Raw genomic sequence first — 13,823 nt, 5'->3', positions numbered from 1 at the left:
TAGACCGAACTGAAGTTTTAGGACAAATATCTTCTCGATCTCTTTCCTTTTTTTTACTTCCCCTTTTGTTTGTTGCAGTTCCCGAAGACCGCTAAAATCTGTATTTTCAATATTACTTCTATACTTTATATAGTTTATATTTATATGATTTATCTATTTAGTTTTTATATATTATGCTCATTCAGCAGATTATCTCGATACGCACATTTTTTGCATAAGGGTTAAACTTAAAAAATAAATCATGCAAACTAGTCAATGATGACCCTCCATGGATTCGCCTATATAAGCCACAGTTAAAGTTGCAAAAATAAGAGCGTGAATATTGCTTGTAAATAATCCAAGTAACATGACGGGTATAGGAACTACTGAAGGTACTAGAGAAACAAGAACAAGAACTAGTAATTCATCAGCTAAAGTTGCATTCATCTTAAACAAATCCCAACTGTCTAAATTTACACTAGAGTCTTTTGCTTATAAAAGAGACCCACATAAAAGGAAAATTTCAACAAATCTAATGTATAAATTAAACTTCTTCAGTTGTGGGATCTCCATCCATCATCACTATATTGCATTCGTCTAAAGCTGCCTTTGTTCAAATATGCAGATACATAGATACAAAAATCTAGAAATGAACTTTTCCATCGCACATGAAAATATCCACCCTTTGCAAATATAATTGGTATAATTGGTACCTAACTCGAAGCTGACTCAAATATTCATGTACGTCATAAACATGCTTAAGTAGCTTCATTAGTTACAAAATATGTTCCAAAAGCTGTGTCTAACATATCCAAAAAATCAGCTGTTAACATATATGCCCTCCAAAAATCTGCTGTCATGTATGCTCTCCAAAAATCTGTCAGTCTTTTATGTCCAAAAAATGTTGTCAAAGTTTTATCCGCTAGCTGTTACATGAACAATAAGATGTCGTCCAACTACTGTGCAAAAAACAAAGAAAAAAAAACAAATTGTGGTCAAGTTTCCTAACTATATCAATAGTAGAAACCACTGAAGCCTGCAAAATATGCCACCAAATATGAATCAATAAATGAAAAACAAAAAACCAACAACTAAATGAAAATATAAGTTTAAATTATAGAAAAATCCTTAACGTTTACGCACACCTGAGTCATGCCATATATCCCAACATGATCTTGTCCAAGCAAAAATCCACAATGACAAGATTCCTACACTATTTCCTTGGGTATGGAGGAAATCACTGTCCATTATAGAATTCTTGAGTATGGGGACATAGCTAATGGCCAATCATGGTATTTTTATTAATAAGTTTTCTTTACTTTGTGGGTGGTCATTTGTGTGGGTTTTGGTTCAATTCATTGAGGGTTTAGTGTCTCGGCAGATTGTGGAAGGATTCAGTTTATGTTTCCGCTTACTCGTACATCATGCTGGTCCAGCAACATATGCATGGTCTGAAATTTAACAAGTTGCTGTTCTAACAGCTGTGTCTAACATGCTATGTCCAAGCTGAAACATAACAGTTGTGTTGTGTTTGTGTCCAAATATCATAGGTCTAATTTGATGTGCAGGGCAGATTTTAATAATAATAATGTGATGTGCAGGGCACCTTTTTTCCATCACTTTCTTGCAAATCAAACAAAGCTTAAAGCAAGGAAGGAAATTTATAAACAGAAACATAACTAAGCAAATTCTGTACGTCATAAACATGCTGGACTTATGTATATCTAGACAGAGGAGAAGCATAAGCATAACTAAGCAAATTCAATTTCCAAGCCATGCTGGACTTATGTATATCTAGACAGAGGAGAAGCATAATTCAGTTGCTTAAAAGTAACATCTTCCTTTTATAGCCAAGATAAATCCCAACTGTCTAATAATGAGGACATTTATTTTCTCTTTTTTTTTTTTTTTTTTTTTGTTGTGAATTGTAATTATCGAAATTGAACCTCAAAAACTAAAATAAATTAAAAAGTCCAGATATTGGGCATGGTTTTACCCCCATATGCTCCACATCATCAACGGCTCAACGATCTTTTCGTTTCCTCACAACTGCCTTCGCCGGTCTCGTCTTACCTGAAATTGAAAGGAATCACACATTACTTGAATACACACATTCCCTATGCTTAATTTAATTATCATAAAATGTTTGATCTGAGTACGATCATCACTTAAAGCACACAACATCATATGCAAGTCCTGTGACATTCTATTAAGGTAAATGATAAATAGTTTACATAGCATGGAGGTGCACTGCATAAATAATAAAATATAATGCAAACTGAGCACAGGATTGTTAATCTGAACATTCTAATGAACATGTAGCAGTTAAGAAAGATGCCTTCCTAGCTGTGCAAATAATTACTTTATCATTATGAAAATAGAAGAGTAGGACATATAATGACATACTAATAATTCCTTTACGAGTTTTATATGTCTTTTATAATTATGCGCAGTCTGTGGATTTCGAAAATGTTTCCATAAATCATGTCATTTACCGTCACCAGTCCCACAACCAGGGGGATGTATGTCAGTGCGGAGTGATCTTCGCAACCCATGTACCGGCACTATATTCTCACCCTGTATCTGTTCGATCTGTGCAGCCGGTTCGTCATGGTTAGGAAGTGAAGGGTCCTAGGTGGGCTCAACTTGAACTACAGGTGGTGTCGATCAGCCAGGGGTGGGTACAAATATACACCCACCGTTGTGGGCAGAGTCGGCAAACAATGGGGGAGACAGCCGAGTGGGTGGTGGGGACCGAGGGCCAGCTTGGGCACAGGATGTGTGTTCTGCACTATTCTCATGGCCAGGGGGGTGGGATGGCTGGGCAGCAGCGTCAGACGTGCATCGCGATGACCCGACACCATCCATGTACATGCCCCAGTCGCCCTCCAACGCCTCATCATCTGCAGAAAAAAAGTTGTATTTATTAAAATAACCACAAGGGATTGAGTCATAAAATATCTTACTATTTGCAGCCTAGATATGATTCAATGGCATTTGACCCTTTAAACTCGCTTAATTTGGGTGCATGAAACCTCTCATATACACACTCACATGCACACAACCAATCATACAAAATGAAGCCTCATGGTTGCTTTTTTTTCCGGTCCAGTGTTCTTACTCTGTATTTTGATTGAATGCTTTTCCATTTGCAATGGCAGTATCATATTTTGCCCCAAGCTAGAGAAAATGGGCAAATGCCCATTCCAAAAAAACAATCTAGCATTTTGCCGTCTTTCCCAAATTAATTAGGGAAATACCCCTCTTTTTAAACTCGACTTTCTCTAAAAGAAAGTTAAGCCCTATAGTGACATTTTTAAGGATCCTATAGTGATGTTTTAAGGACCTATAGTGGCATTTTATAATCCAATCTCCATGAAGTCGAGTTACACGCAATTTTTTTCTCTTTTTGTTACCTATAACTCGACTTCATGGAAATCGGATTACAAAACGCCACTATAGGTCCTTAAAATGTCACTATAGAATCCTAAAAAACGTCACTATAGAGCTTAACTTGATTTTTAGAAAATCGAGTTTAAAAAGAGGGGCATTTCCTAATTAATTTGGGAAAGACGGTAAAATGGTAGATTGTTTTTTTGAAAGGGACAAAAGCCAATTTTTTCATACAATAATTATTTCAACTTTAACAATAACATTTAAGAAAATTCTTGATGTTTTAGGATGGAGAAAATTAACACTAAAAACTAGTTACCAAACAATATATACTTTGCTACTATAATATGTCCTCTAAATAAATTACAACTAAAAGTAGTAGAAGTTAAAGTCAGTAAGAATTGAAGGTATTAGAGTTGGAAGTTACCCAAGACATCGTCATCCTCGTGACCACCTCCACTGTATGCACAACCTCCACTGCGTCCACGCCCTCTAGACCGACGACCTCCCCCACCACGGCCTGTGGCCTGTGTGCTCACCTCAGTCACCGTGGCACGCGCATTCTCCAATGCCGCTCGGCTCATCTCTCCGACAAGATCCAGCGTCCTCTTCAAGTGGTTGTACACTGCAGAGTTTGGTTCGCATTGCAATAGTAATTCCACATTGGACTCAACCTGCGAAATAAAGGAGTCCCGTTAAAACAGCTATGTTTAGTTTTGTGTTGTGCAACACTAGGCCTTTAAGTCCACAGCACTAAATCTGTTTTATCTTCTTTTTTTTTTAACAAATAATTTATATATATATAATTTTTATTGTCCCCCAAATAGGTTGTCGTTGAAATTATATACTATTAATATTTAATGAGATTAACACAAACCAAATTTGGGGTTATGCATACCCGTGAAAAAAGCATTGCGATCTATAAGATATTGAAAGAGCTAATCCTACTTGCAATTATCATTTTTACAATATTCCAAGGTATCGCACAGTATTGCAATGTCTTTAAAAACTAAATGAAGAAACAAGACAAAAGACAATCTTAAGGAACCAGAGAAGGCTTTACTTGTTTGACGACAGCATTAACATTTTGTTTGCATATTATTGGCGAAGGTCATGTCAATAATTTAGTAAGATACTATATAAGATGGTCTTTCACCAAGAATTATAGTAATGTTGCCTTACCAGGATTTCCCAATACGCCGAGTCGTGTGTAATGTACCGTCTCGTCGTCTTTCGGTACAACTCCATGTAAGCAGCAAGGTACGTCGTGTCCCCATCCAATGCCGGTGCGTCAGCAATATGTTCCTCTTTATGGGCCCATCGGTCAATGTAGACAGCATGCTCTTGCACCCAATCCTTATCTAGTTTACCTTGGAGGGAGATTTTGTGGAGATGAACGGACGTATCTACAATATCCGGTGGCACTTGCTTCATCCCGAACTGACGAAAGACACGTTCGGGATGATGATCCTCTACTATCCAAAAATAGATCAACGGCACATCGGCCCTCCATATTTGTCGGCCGGCAATGCAATATGGGGGCAACAACTCTAGGACATCGCTGTAGGGCTCCCAGACAACCTACAAAAATGGTCAACAATAAGATGCCTGCCAACAATAAGAGAACCTCAGAGTGCTACCAGTGTGGCAGCCACATAATAAAAAGCCATGATGCTTGAATCAGAAAATATGATCAAGGAGAGAATTACTTATTAATTATGGCTGTCACCTTATACCTATGTATGATTTGAGTTCTTTCTTAGATAGAGTTGTTATTTCATGTCATCAAAAACATTTTCTTATCTGTATACGTATTCCTTTATTGGCTTGAGCTATAACTTGGCATCAGTAATCTGTCTACAATTATAGCATGCATGCTTGCTTTTTATGTATCATTGAAACTAATGCTTGATTGTTGTTTTTGTAAAAGGAAAAAGGATTAAAAAGGACTAGAACAGATTGATCTTGTTGAAACCACAAGCATTGAACAAATGAAAAGGGTGGTCTTAACTTCTTTTTGAAGTTATATTAGCAACAATTGCTGGTGGAAGCAAGAAAACACCAGTGGTTAGGAGGTGAGAAATTAAGTTGTCTTTAGAACCTTAATTAAGATTGGAAGTTAAGAAGATTCTGGTTATCTATTTAAGGATATGACTATATATAAATATATATACTAATAAATAGTTAGATCAGAATCACTTTTTTTTTTCTCTTCCCATGCTTTCTTAGCTGCACCCAAATGTACTTTTCAGAAGGACCTAATGTTGAGACTTTATGATCCATTGCCCCACTAGATTATGTCATGACCTCATCAAAGAATCAAATTGTGTATTATTGAAGCCACTTCTTGACTGATGAACTGTATTTGAGTAATATGTTTGGAGGTTGCTGACGAATCAAGCTAATGTTATTCTCGCGACAACTAGAAAAGGAGCATTGCTCACTACTCTCTAATTGATGCTTTTAGCAGAGTCATCCTATCCAAAAATGTTTCTTTTGTGTTGGTTCACAAGACATGGGTAGTGGGTGTTTGGTTTCTGATGAGCAAAAGTTTTGAAGTTGTTTACTTTTCTTTACAGCTATCCTATCTTGTTCTTGATGAATTTTACTCGCTTTTTGTTCTGATTCATTTGCCTTTCTATCAAGTCAAGGTTCTGCAACTTGACCACCATGTTTGACTTGTTGAGGCAGTGTCGACATAAGCCTAGAGTTGCAATAGGTATTTATCAAAATTTTAATTGTTTCACAAAGTCTAGCTAATTCAGGATGCAGCTGTTTAATTAGTAGCAAATGATCATATGTTAAAGCATATTTGGGTGTGCCCATACTTTTTCTTAACAAGTGAAATACGTACTTATTTGTGTCAATCCTCACTAAAAATTGTAAGACATTCTTGACCTATTTCCCCCTCTTATTGGATTTGACAGAGATATGTGGCACCCGGATACTACTGGTTGCACTAGCTAAAACCGAGGAAGAAAATTTAAGCGTACACAGCTAAATATATGTGGAATCAAATTAGTGTAAAATTACTAATGAAGGTACTTTATAGTGATTATGGTTTTTCCGGAATTCGTAACTAATGCCTTGTATATCTATGGTCTAATCGACCAAAGTTACATTATTAACTATACACATGCAATAGTTGACAACCCTAGAAAGTCAAAACCAAAATAAAATAGAGAATTATATCCTTGTGACATGAAGCGGTAGAATACCTGGTGTGCCCGTATACTCGACAGTGATGCACGATACGCAACTAGCACATGTGTCGCATGCTCTGTCGTGCTCTTCGGCCCCTTCCATCTAGTAAACATATAATTTCAAACAATCCTCATTAGTTATCATGCAAATAATAGAATCCAAATAATTTTCATGCAAATTTTCATGCCACTGTAGTACATTTTCAGTGTACTTGGGTTGGCTATTCTTTAATAAAAAGTTCTAACGTTATATATCAAAAAAATAAAAAATAAAAAATATCATGCTACATTTGGAACTTTTCTTCTCTAGAATGAAAGACAGAAAAAGAGTGGCTCCTTTATTAGTACAAGCATTCTTAATATCTTTTTTTTTTTTTCAATCTTGGATTCCCATTGGGTGCACCTATAACTTACCAATTTAAAAAAATCAAAATAAAAATAAGTCAAAATCAATGAGGGACTTATTGTTTTGTAAGAAAGACTTATTGAAAGTCCCAGATTGAAATGAAAGGGGATACTATACTTCCTCCTCAATAAATACCTCTCCATCAACAATTTCAAACATGAATACATTGTTTAGTTTTTGCGAGGGCCTGACATTCTTTAGTTTTTAATGTTGGGCTAGCTTATGTGTAAACCTAACATATAAGGGTTATTTATTTATATATATATATATATATATATATATATATATATATATATATATATATATTAGATTGTTACTTATCAAAAAAATAATATACAAGGTTTTCTTTTGTAAGAGAATAAAAAAACGTAGTAATTAAAAAAGGGGCCAAAACTAATCAAACTGCTCAAAACCAAGAAGCGGTTTGACTGGTTTTGAGCCCTTCCAATTTTTTCTTGGTTTTTAATGTGGACCATACCAGTCTAGGTCCCAGTTCACTGTTCAACTCGTCATAGTGGCCGCTCTGGTCTGCTTTAAAAATTTAAGCTCCTTCAACTTTGCATTGTTGGATAAGTGAATATGGTGCTTTACTCAGGGAAATTTATTAGATTTAAAATTGGGGATCGCATGAGGGTGAGGGTATATGGCTTGATGCATGGTGTGGGAACAAGTCTTTTAATTGGTTAGTTTACGTTAGTTTATAATCCTTTCCAAATTGCAACTAACAAACATGCTAGGGTTACTGATTATTTGGATGTTAGGGGTAAAGTAGTGCATTAGTACCCTATAATTCATAGGCAATTGCAAGATTGGGAATTATTGTCTCCCTGCCCTGTTTGATTTATTGTATTCTCAATGGGTTCAGCTTTGGACAGAAGACAGCATATTGGAAACTAGATAGAAATGGTGACTAACTCCATGTGAATGTATGTTCAATTTCTTGAATTTTCTTTACCCTTTTCGTTTGTAACATTTTGATTCGACAATGGAACCCCACAATCACAAAACCAACTTGTGATTAGGGAATCTGGGTCGTTCACGGTGGTGGATACAGTTGGGATTTGGATAATTTGGTTGGGGTTGGTCTGGTATTTGTGGGTTGGAAGGGTAGTAGAGCAATTATAGAAATTGTGGATCATTATAGAGAAATTGGAGAAATTATCACATTGAATAATATTTTATATTATTTATTGACAAAATATAAATTCTCCAATGACATAACCATACATAATTTCATTTAGTATAATTACTTTCTAGTAAGAGTTTTAGCATGATACCAAAATTTATTTCTCAAAAGAATGTAGTCCAAAAAATTTATTTGGACTGAATTCATTCTACCAAAGTCTAAAATCTATTTGCAGTTGTCTCCTCAAATGTTGCATTAGAAGCTACAAAAGGCAGATTGAACCTATGGCATTAGTAAGCATCTCATGACCATGCACCCTTTTAGGACAAGCGGCCAGTCCCTAAGCTAATAGAGGCAATTTTGATTTGAAACAGGCCTATAGCTTCATTAACATATCAAAGTTACCATCAACCCAAAAAAAAAAAAATCAAAGTTACCAGAACTTCCATTACCTTCATAACCATTTACTAGGCAATGTATGCAACTACCAAATTCCACATAAAATGTTTATGCTACACATCAAAAGTGATACCAAATAATTCATGAGGTCTTTAACCTTAGACTAAACAACAATGACATACGGCAGAAAAATATTCTACCACCCAATCTAGAGACTGAGATAAAGGAATTCCAAGAATAAGAATCATCGATGGAAAAGCTAAGAGGATTTAAATTAATTTCTAAGCTCTTACTGACCCACCGTGATGCATATTGGTTAGCCAAGTCCTACAATTAGTGCCAAGGAGCTCTTGACTCATGTGCATCTCATATATCAATTTATGAATATTCTATGAGGAATGATTTTTGACAACCCAAAAACCAATACTTCATTTCTAAACACAATTATCAAAAATACATTAGATTGAAATTTGAAGGAGGAATATTAAACCCAAACCATTTGAGAAGTGAAAACCCAAGGTTATCTATGATATCCAACCATCATTATGGGTTTCCACCACTTATTTTACTAAAAAATAGAAAAATCTAGAGATAGAGAGATTCTTGACTTAGGGATTTGTTCAAAGTATATGATTTAATCTCTTCTATCTTCTTCTGTATTAGAGGTGTGATATACATGTAATATATACTTATTTGTCTAACCATATAAAAATAGTTAACCATAGGGTAAAATTAAGTTATGGCCCTCATTCTATTTTTTATTTTTTGATAATTTGATAGTTGGAGTAGGGGATTTGAACCCTGGATGTCTATGTCAGAAACAGTAGGAGGTGCCAATTAAACTACAAGGCTCTTGGCTAGGTTATGGCCCTAAAGATGATGCAAATTCAGAACTACTACCAGGCAGAAAAGGACATTGGCTAAAATTTTGGCTTTAGAATTGCCAATACATTTTAGCATTTCTAATATTAACTAAATGCAGTAAGATATTGGAATTTAAATTGGAATCAGACTAACCAAATTAATAATAATGCAAATATAATGATTGACATAAGGTGAAGAAATTTGTCTTTCACAAAATAGCATGCTTTAATCATAGAAGCAACACAATCTTACAAATATACGTAGGCACCACAAATCATACCAAACATTTATTGAAAAAAAATAATAGTACTTAATATTCTCAATAAAAAATGTTTCAGGGCTATAAAACAAGACAATAGGCAAATAAAGTTATATTATAAACGAAGCTTTAAGAGAATTTTGGAATCTTTGTCATATGGAAGAAGAAACAAAGAAGTAAGAAAGTGAAGAAACTATTATCTCACAAGAATCAATCAAGAGAGAGACATGCATCAAATCTAATCTAATCACCAGTTGTTTGGATTTGTGTGAAGCAAGAAAAAGTGATTTCTCCAAGCATTACGAGGATATTTATATGATGCTAAAAGCAATTCACGCTCTTTGAATAGACCAATATGGAATACAAAAAAAAAAACCCTTAAATACGATCAGATTATATACTATTTACCAATAGTTTGTACAACCTATTTTTAGAAATTGTCGCCGATGGTCATATTAAGTACTAAATGACGTGTGTGACTGTGATTCCCATTGCACTAATAGATGCAACTAAGTGTTATGTATTAGCATTATCTATTAAAAAAAAGTATATTGTATTTGTAATTTTCTTCTGCACTCATAATATTGTATATTGGCATGCTATATCTTGTTAAGTAATCCATTAAATTAATGTGAATTGGACTTTTGGTTTGAAACAGGGTTTACTTCTCGACAAAAGTGTCCTTAGTGAATGTATTACAAGTGGGATAAACTATAGACACATGCACGGTGAATGACAAATGGCATGACAATTGTATCAAACTACTCAAATAACATACCGATTGGCAAGGGGACCTACCTCCACTGGCAGTAGTGGCAACCTCATAACAGGGCATATCAGTGGGAACCTCGAATACGCCCACAGCTGCACCAACATCACTGCTCCTCCAATCTGCATCGCCTTCGACTCCGATGCCTTGCATAAGTGCCTGTACAACCAGGCTAATGCCCCACTACCCCAACTGTACCTCTTCGCGTTGCTGATTGGGTTTAGGAACTGTAGAGGCAGCACCGACACCCGGTCTGCCGACTTATCCATAAACAAAATCGTCCCTAACCGATCGAGTATGTGATAGCGCGCATGTTGCTGCACTACCTCATCAGTAGCATCCGCAGCTAGGGGACCACTAAATAGTGCATCCAGCCACGTGAATCTGAGCCTCGCCCCAGCAAGGATGGAGGTGTTCTCATGGGGATGCGGTATCTGGTCTGGTGGACGATGACCCAATAACTGAAGACACAACATCGGCCAATCCATCTTCGCAGCCCCAGTAATTGGCAACCCATCAACAGGAACCCCTAGCATCACCTCAATATCTTGTAAGGTGATGCTCATCTCTCCATGCGGTAGGTGGAATGTGTGTGTCTCTGGACGCCAACGCTCAACTAGTGCTGTGATCAGCGCATGATCCACTTCCAAGTTTGGAACCTTGAATAACCCTTCTAAACCCGCCTCAGTTATGTACCGAGCAATCCGTGGGTCAAGCCCATGCTCGGGTAACTTGCAACTTCGGCGTCTGCACTTTAGCACGCCTGGCACTACTTGCACACGAAAGAGCATTGTCTTAAGATAGTGCACACGAAATAACTATAACAATACTACATAATAATAATATGCAAGAAATAGTAGGCTAACTAGTTAGTTCCGAACATTTTGCAAAACGTTAGTTACAATGTTAATTGCTTATTCGCTCTACCTCAATACCAAATAGGATCAAATTCAACATCAATGACATTGTTTAAAATTAGCACTAAGGTGATGGGCATCATGTTTTGAAATGAATGAACAAAGTGTCTCACTATGTCAAATGGAGTAGGGAATTAGGAATCAAGGTCGTTAGTTGTCTTATTCGTAGGTATTAATTGTGTGTGCATGTTTGGAAAAAAGAATAGTAGCGGATTCAATTTTTTATTGATTACTATAGCTTCTAAATGACATGTACTGACTTTGAACATTTCTGTTCCATACAATGTTCTTGATTATTTATGCTTCATGCCATTTTCTCTTTCGATTAAATACAATTCTGCGTAAACCAAAACATTCTACCATGTCCAACGTCTATTTGCAAAGAATCAAAGAACCATACAGAAATAAAATTAAATGATTTCGACATGTCCAAAGTTCAGTACAACTACACACCTGACCGGCTAGCATCTCCCAAAGCAGCGTGGATCGATGAACCGGCTGCCGCGTCAACTGTGTACCAACCGTCAGTCCAGGATCCACATTTCCCACTTGCTGCATATCTGACATGCATGCAATCATGTTAGACACGTAGCTCTATGTTTAATAGTGAAGAAAAGCTTGGCTTTTGCAAGTAAACACAGGCAAGTAATTGAATGTTCTACAACAAACTCACAGAAACAAATACAGAGAGACAGAGTGAAAGAGAGATTTGACAGAAAATTGAAAACATATAATTGCTAAACTGAATTATACATCATGCATCTATATACACTGATTTTCAATCGATTTAATCATATCAAGGAAGAGTTAAAGTAAAACACTAAAATATAAACAACCTAACGTTCATGGCTGCAAGGCATAAACATAAAAGACACAAAGTTGCAAATTGTATAAGCAACCTAACCAACCAACCAAGGTGAGATTCAATGTCTAAATCAAACAAAGTAAACCAACAAACGAACAAAGCATGATGCAAACCAAACAATCAATTAAGCACCACAAAAAACACCATTCTAGAACACTAAAACATAGCTCTAAAATTAAAAGGTACCCAATTACCAATTACCCCTAAACAAGCCCTGCCACCCATCAGTACTAGAATTTCCCTTCTTTAATCAAAGTGTAAAGTTCTTTCCTTTTGCTTTTGCTTGTTCCCGTACTTGACATCACACTCTAAAAGAAATTTTATTTAATAAAGTAAGAACTGAAAAGGGTTCATTGTAACTTAGTGGCTACTGAGGTGTGTTTTCAACAAAAAAAAGGGGGAGACAAACATGGAAATAGGTAAAGGTTCCATTAGAGACTCTACTGCAATGGACATCTCACTCACAAGCACAGCTTTGGAGGCAACTAATAATAGTCAAATTAATATTGAGCTTTATTAAATGGATTAAACAACTGTGAGACCTATACCATCAAATGATGGTGTGTGCATAGTTATGTGTCAAATGAACACTGAATTGGTGACCATAACAGTCCAAGACCTTTGCTTTCTTCTCTTTTGGGTTTTTTTCCTTCATTTGTTTTTATGAAGTCGATTATTTTTTCTCTTAGAAGTCAATTATATTTTTATTGGTCAAGTCTTGGTCGTAAATTACGTTATTAGTAATTCATTTCTTTTCTTCAAATCAAGCAGATTTTTTAAAATCAATAGTTGGCTTTCCTGAGTCCACTAGAAATAGGGTCAAGGTAGTTAAAGGTGAAAGGCAACCTTAAGGTGCCAAGGCCTTATATGCCCGACGCCCTAAGGTGTGAGGCGACAAGGCCTTTGGTGTAGCCAAGGCCAGCCCATTCTAGAAGACCTAGAATTTACCAAATTGTCTTCATTATGGGAGAACTTAATTAAAAGCAATCCAACAATGAAAAACAATAACAAACAATCAAATAAGTGTCAAGTCAATTCAACTTTAGATTGACCAATGAAGGTCCCAAGATAACTCTTCATCATCTAAAATTCCCAAATTAAAAGGTCTTTAAAGAAAACTACAATCAAATAATAGTACATTCAAGTTTAGACTAAGGAAGGTCCCAATAGAACTCTTCATCATCTGAAACATCCCAATAGACTAAGCCAATTACATTCCCATCACTGACTTGTACGTTTTTAATTTTTTATCACTTTTCATCTTTGACTGTTCTCATCTGATTCACCCATGGTAATGCCGTCTAATTGTTTAATCAATAGCCTCACTAAGTGGTTAAAAAAGAGCTCTCAATCTTGTGCTGTTACAAAAGACTTAACAACTAACTAGTCAAAAAAAGGAAATTCAGCAACCTGTTACAAAAACTACAAAGCAGCATTTCACATTTACAAACTTAGATGCTCCTGCATCAAAAACTGCTATCAATGAAAATGTTTACAGTTTACAAACAGACATGGAAATTTGTGACTTAGCTGGTTAAGTGGGGTCACATGTCAAGTGTGATGCACATGTGTCACTTTTTTGTTAATATAACACCAACACAGACAACAGGACATTGTAGCAAGGTTATAAAATTAGGGAGTCA

At 35.9% G+C, this 13,823-nt stretch overlaps 1 protein-coding gene and 1 long non-coding RNA gene across 3 annotated transcripts; both read right to left on the bottom strand.

Moving 5' to 3' along the window:
- Nucleotides 1-517: 517 nt before the first annotated feature.
- LOC126701889 (uncharacterized) lies at nt 518-3,833 on the bottom strand. 2 transcript variants are annotated; one of them, XR_007647551.1, is made up of 4 exons: nt 3,800-3,833; nt 2,556-2,882; nt 1,976-2,052; nt 518-938 (listed from the first exon to the last, which is right to left on the bottom strand). It is a non-coding gene; the product is annotated as an uncharacterized LOC126701889 (long non-coding RNA). The 2 variants fall into 2 exon arrangements; XR_007647552.1 differs by lacking the exon at nt 3,800-3,833 and having other exon boundaries at nt 2,475-2,565.
- Nucleotides 3,834-10,394: 6,561 nt separating this feature from the next.
- Nucleotides 10,395-11,189, bottom strand: LOC126704314 (serine/threonine-protein phosphatase 7 long form homolog). Its single transcript, XM_050403311.1, has one exon. The coding sequence runs from the start codon at nt 11,187-11,189 to the stop codon at nt 10,395-10,397; it is 795 nt and encodes a 264-aa protein (XP_050259268.1).
- Nucleotides 11,190-13,823: the final 2,634 nt, after the last annotated feature.

Source organism: Quercus robur, chromosome 10 (genome assembly GCF_932294415.1).
Source record: "Quercus robur chromosome 10, dhQueRobu3.1, whole genome shotgun sequence".
NCBI classification, from domain to species: Eukaryota; Viridiplantae; Streptophyta; class Magnoliopsida; order Fagales; family Fagaceae; genus Quercus; species Quercus robur.
This window is presented reverse-complemented; position numbering and strand designations above follow the sequence as displayed.